This window comes from Chrysochloris asiatica, unplaced genomic scaffold (genome assembly GCF_000296735.1).
Source record: "Chrysochloris asiatica unplaced genomic scaffold, ChrAsi1.0 scaffold00011, whole genome shotgun sequence".
NCBI classification, from domain to species: Eukaryota; Metazoa; Chordata; class Mammalia; order Afrosoricida; family Chrysochloridae; genus Chrysochloris; species Chrysochloris asiatica.
This window is the reverse complement of record NW_006408529.1, coordinates 27,818,822-27,824,946: the sequence shown is the minus strand read 5'-3', so window position 1 is coordinate 27,824,946 and position 6,125 is coordinate 27,818,822. Positions and strand designations below refer to the sequence as shown.

Below are 6,125 nucleotides of genomic sequence, written 5' to 3'. Positions count from 1 at the left end.
ACAAATTTCCCCAGCTGTGAGCCTTCCAACCTTCTAAGTATTCCTTTATATGTGGTTCAGAGTTCTGGGACCATCCCCTGAGCCTGCTCGGTCAGGTATTCTGTGTTGTTGTTGGCGGAGCTCTCTGCTATATGTCCACCCGATCCGCCATCTTGTTTGTTCTTTGCTGAGCAATTTTTTGAACTTTGCTTTTATGTTAATGTTTAGTTTTGCTCCACAGTCCAATTAACTGAAGCAGTATTTGGTAGGGGTCGTCAGAAAGACTAGTTGTTTTAATATTTTGCTATCAAGGTTGTGAGTTTTAAATTTGGTGTGGCACATATAAAGGACTTGATTTCTTCTAATCTGAGAAAAAGCAGAAATTAATTCACTGGCAGGAAATTGTTTATTATTTCACTGACTCTCTAACTCAGGAATAGTTCGTTAACTAACAGTAGACATAACCATGGACTCTCATTTTGTCATCTATGTGTCAGATGACTAAAACAGGAAGATAGGGGAGAGGAAAGGGTGATTCTAAGGTTTTTGGCCTAAGTATCTGGAAAAAAATCAGTTGTACTTTACTGAGATAGAGGGAAATGGATGAAAAGTAGATTCTGGAAATAGAGAGGTAGATCAAAAGTTTGGCTTTGACCATCTTATGTTTTTGCTGTTATGAGATTCCTGAGTTATATGTATATCAGATTGGATCTACAAGTCTGAGATGAGGGAGAACTAAACCAGAGTTAAAAATGTGTAGGTCATCATTAAAGCTGTTCAAAAAACCAAGTGTCACTTGGAAGACTAAGGTACATCTGACCCAAGCCATGGTATTTTCAGTAGCCTCACATGCATGTGAACGTTGGGCAGTGAATAAGGAACAGCATAGAAGAATTGATACAGTGTTGGAGAAGAATACTGATCGTACCACAGACTGCCAAAAGAACAAGCAAATCTGTATTGGAAGAAGTTCAACTGGAGTGCACCTTATAAGGCAGGATAATGAGACTTTGTTTCTTATACTGTGGACATGTTATATGTTATCATGAGAGACCAGTTCCTGGAGTAGGACATCATGCTTGTAAATTGATTTGTTAGTCAAAAAGAGGAAGTCCCCAGTGAGACAAACTGACATCATGGCAGCAGCAAGGGGCTCAGTTGTAATAGGCTCAGGACAGGCTCAATGCTAACAACAATTGTAGAGCTGTTCTCTGGACGTGGCACTATTTTGTTTTGTTGTGCATAGGGTTGCTATGAGTTGGAACCAACTCAAAGACACCTAACAACAGCAACAATTTAAAGTCATGTGATTAAATGAGAAGATCTGGGAAGAGCAAGTATAAAAGAGAGGCTTTAAATCTGTGAAACTTGCATACTTCAGGACTTTAGTTAGGATGATAAGAGGGAATAGCCAAAAGGTTTCATGAAGAATAGTCAGTGAAGTCGTAGACTGAAGATGAATATTCTTTAAGTCAATCAAAGATAATACTACCAAAAAGGGGATAGGGTGGGAGGACACCGGGGGAAATCATCACATATGGTTGTTTTTTCAAATAGATTGAGTAAAGAAAGATTGAGATGTGACCATAGGATCTGACAGTGTGGAAGTCCATTGTTGAAACTTCACTGAAGAAGGTTCTATTACTAAACAAAAGTACTTGAAATCACTCACCTAGAAAATGTCTGAAGTTCTTACTTCTCTAAATGTGTGACTGTTATAGGTAAACTACGTTGCAGTTGTTACGTGCATTGGTATATTCAAAATTACTTTTGCTGTCAACATTTAGTTTTCTTCCTGAAAGACAAAGCTTTTACGGAACGTGATAATCATTGTTTAATTTTCTTGTTCCCTTTCGTTAAGTTGTTATTATGTGGTTGGAAGGGAATGAACCTTGTAATTAATCAGATTCAGGTTACGGCCCAAGCTCCACCAATTACTAGTTGTACAATCTTGAGCAAATTAGTCAACTTTTCTAAGCCTCCATCTCCTCATTTGAAATATTAGGTGATAGTAACTATTTTACATAATTATTAAAAGGACATGATTGTTGTTGTTGTTGTTAAGTGCCATCGAGTCCATTTCCACCCATAGCGATGCTGTATAGGCTTTCCAAGGACCTGCTGGTGAGATTGAACCGTCAACCTTACAGTTCCAGCAGCTTTGCATTAACCCCCAGCGCCACACCAGGATTCCAAAAGGACATGATGGGGGGTACTATATATGAAATACCTCGTCAGATGTCTAACAAATAACAGGTAGCGTAGTGAGTAACTACTCAAGATATGAAATGAAACTGACTATAATAGGGTGGAGTCCTGGTGTGGTGCTGTGGGTTAATTTGCCAGACTCTGCAAAGCCATTTGAACGGCAAGGTTGGCAGTTCAAGCTCACCAGCTGCTCCTTGGAAACCCTATCCAGGGTCACTGTGGGTCGGAATCGACTTGACAGCACTTCACAACAACAACAACATAATATGGTAGTGTCAGACCTCACCTAACTTGAGGTAATGAGATGAGAATCACCATCCATCCAAAAGCTGATTCCTATAATGTAAAAGTGAGTCAGACCTTCACTCTTTCACCTTTCTACCAGTTTTACTATCAGCCATCCCAACCATGACATTATTTCTTTGCTAGTCAGATAATTTGTTGCATTGGCCACACAGAACTCAAAGACCATAATTACAATTATGGAACTTACTAGGACTGTAACAGGTTATTATAGAGAATCAGGATGAACTTGGAAGTAACAGGAACAACTGAGGAGACAATAAAGTTCTTCAGTCAGCTTCTAGTCTCTGTGCTCCTTCTCAACCATTTCTTCACCTCTCTAAATTTCTTCTCCTCTCTACAATTCAGTTACCTTACTTATAAAATAACTGAAATGCAGTTACCTGTATTGTAGACTCAATTGGAATTAAATAAGATTTCATGTAAAATTCTAGGTTATAAAGCATGAATTTTTCCCAAACAATACGTGTTTAAACATGTCTCTGTGCTTAACGGAGAGATAAGTTATCTTAGAAATATACCTGGCTTAGTTTTGTTAAGGTTCTTCCAAAATAATAGCAATAATAATAGGTTCACTCAAAATTTCAAGAGAGTCTGCTGGACCAGTTAAATTCAGAGAGGCTAGCTCAGAAGGTTTTGGGGTCTGCTCTTTGAGATCCTGAAGGGATAATTTTGATAGATCTTCTCAAAGAACAAAGATGATCATAAGTTCTTATTATAGGAAGAAGGTTTAAGAAAATTGAAAGCTGCATTGATAAAAAAAAAGGTATCAAAGGTATTGAAAGTAATTGCTTTCTATCACAATAATTCATTTACTCTTTCTTGGAGGTTAGCAAGAACTGTCTTAACAGAATTCCAGTGGGAAACCTTACCCAATCCACCCTACAACCCCAGTTTTGCTCCTTTAGAATTCTTTTTGTTACCAAAATTCAAATAATATTTGAAAGGAACATAATTTTGTTTCTCTTGAGGATGTCCAAACTGCTATTTTGATGTGATGGGAATCAAAAAGCAGAATTTTGGCAGAAAAGGGTTAAAGAGTGCATAGTTCGTACATAGTCCTTCAGAAGTACATATAGATCTAGATTGAGGATATGTCAAGAAACAGTAGCTTCACATTTTGATATGTTTGTTCAATAAAGGTTTCTATGATTTTCATAATTATTCTTTGATTTACTCCTGTAAATGCTCTAATGAAATGCTCTAATGAATTTGAAAAATTTTGAAAATGCAGGAAGCAATGGCTTTCCATTATTTTTCTAATTTGTACTCCACACTATACTATTTTCACAATTATGCTGTAATAATCATTACATTGTATGTTTATGATAAATCCGTGAAGAAAGGATATTAATCTTAATTTTGAGAGTAAGATGCCTTCTACAGTCAACTCTAATATTGTCAACCACCCCTTATCTTGTTATTTCTAGTGGCCTAGTAGTTATTTTATTCAAAAGAACATCAGTAAGGGCTTATTGCATAGGTTTGCATTGTTTATTTTTATTATATTAAAAGCATAAAATAATTATGCCTTTTACCTACATTACAATTTTTTTCTTTTTTCTTGTTTTATAGAGCTACATTCATGGAAGCAGCCAGGCTCAGTTCGTGGCAGAGTCTCATATTATTCTGGTATTGAGTATCCTTTATCATGCTGACTGATTGAAAAGGGCAAACCCAAGCTGCATGCTGTCAAATCAACTTTTTTTTTTTCCATGACACTAAATAAGACTTTTTAAAAGTTTATTTTATAACTTTTAAAGTTTATTATAGGACTTAATTTTCTAATTATGCTAATCATTCCCTGTTACATGTAATATTTATTGTTCTTCTGAATTATTAACAAACTGTGCTTCTTTTCTCTTTCACTTGCTATTAACTTTCAAAGTTAGACAACATTTTTTTTGGAGCATACCAGAAAAAGTGCTGTGAGTCAGATGTTATTATTAATGGTTTTTGAGGAGTCACTGAACTGCTGATCTTGCAGTTAGCAGCTCAGTACTTATCCTACAGTGCCACACCAGGACTCCATAAGTCAGATGTTGTTGTTGCTAAGTGCTGTGGAGTCAGTTCTGACCCATAGCAACCATGATGAGCTTCAACTGCTGATCTTTTGGTTCAAACTGACTTTACAGTCCAGTGCATTAACTCACAGTGTCACACCAGGATTCCCCATAAGTCAGATACTACAGAGCAAATTAGGGTTTTGACACTGAAGTGGTTACAGATAGCATGCATATAAAAATGATGGGGCTTCAAAAATTCATGGAAAATGAAATTAAAGATAATAGACTCTGTCCACAAACTTTTTGAAGGACAAAGGAGAATTTAAGGTTTAAATATCTAATTAAAAACATAAACTTAAATATCCCTAGGATGGAGTAAAGTCCTTTTTAGATAAGCAAATACACTTTGTTGGGATCGGAGGAAAAGGGTCCTTGGTATTTTGTGAGTCTTGTGAAAATGTTCAAAGGTTAAATATTTAATGTTTCTTGAATATATGCGCTCATCAAAATTAAATGTGTGTCTATTATGTACTTTATAAAGTTTGATTTACTATTTTGGCTTCTTGTGTTGTAAAGTGTTGTCAACTCAGTTCTGACTCATAGTGACCCAATATAGGGTTTCCAAGGAGCAGCTGGTGGGTTTGAACTGCTGACCTTGTGGTTAGCAGTCCGGTGCTTGTCCTGCAGTGCCATACCAAGACTTCTGACTTACTAAGATTTATATTTAAATGTGATGACCCAAATAAAAATGTCTAGTACTTCAGACCTTTAAGGATCTTAGCAGTTTTCTAAGCAAAAATTCAGTTTAATTGTAGAAAACTGAAGCCCACAGAGGTTAATGAACTTACTTTCAATTAGAAGAACTAGGAATATAAATCTGTTTTTCTTTTGCATTGTTTATTGATAGGATAGGTTCTTCAACTTAATATACAACATGAAATTATTGTCAGTGACATATAATTTTATAACATACATCATACATACATACATACATATGATTTTATAACATACATCTTTAATAATACGATGTTTTATGTTTTATAACCATGATGTATCTTACAATGCATGTTTTGAACACATCAGCATGTGTTTATTTGCTATCTTCCATTTATTGTGTATGCAAGCGGTATGTTTTATTTGCTTACTGTGTTTTGGGCACAATGCCAGTGATAAACACTGAGCCTTTCCAAATCTCAATTAGCTCACATATTTCTTCAGTTGTAAAATCAGGATTAGCAAGAATAACCACCTGGAATTTTTGTGGGACTTAAATGAGATAACACATATAGAGCATGTGATACTCACTGAATAGTCTTTTTTAGTGTTGGCTTTTTTCTATATATTTTTCCCATTTTTCTTACTTAAAACTGCTGGTTAGAGATGGCATGCATATAAAAATGATAGGGCTTCAAAAGTTAATGGAAAATGGAATTAAAAGTAATAGAAACTTTTTGAAGCCCCTTGAATATTTATTGGTTTATTCTGTAGCATTTGAAAAAAAAAGGAGAATAATTTGGAATCGTGATATGATGCTATAGAGTAAGCACTGGGCTGTTAACACAAAAGGTTTATGGTTCAGATTCACCCAGCCGATCCTCAGAAACCCTATACAGTGTTGCTATCAGTTGA

The 6,125-nt window shown here is 35.6% G+C and overlaps 1 protein-coding gene across 2 annotated transcripts in view; it reads left to right on the top strand.

Moving 5' to 3' along the window:
- The window catches only part of TUSC3 (tumor suppressor candidate 3), a 265,224-nt gene that overhangs the window by 220,193 nt on the left and 38,906 nt on the right, over positions 1-6,125 (top strand). For both annotated transcript variants that reach the window (XM_006834474.1, XM_006834473.1), the window contains exon 7: positions 4,066-4,129. In XM_006834474.1, coding sequence (XP_006834537.1) covers positions 4,066-4,129 — 64 coding nt within the window. The remainder of the gene's footprint in view (positions 1-4,065; positions 4,130-6,125) is intronic.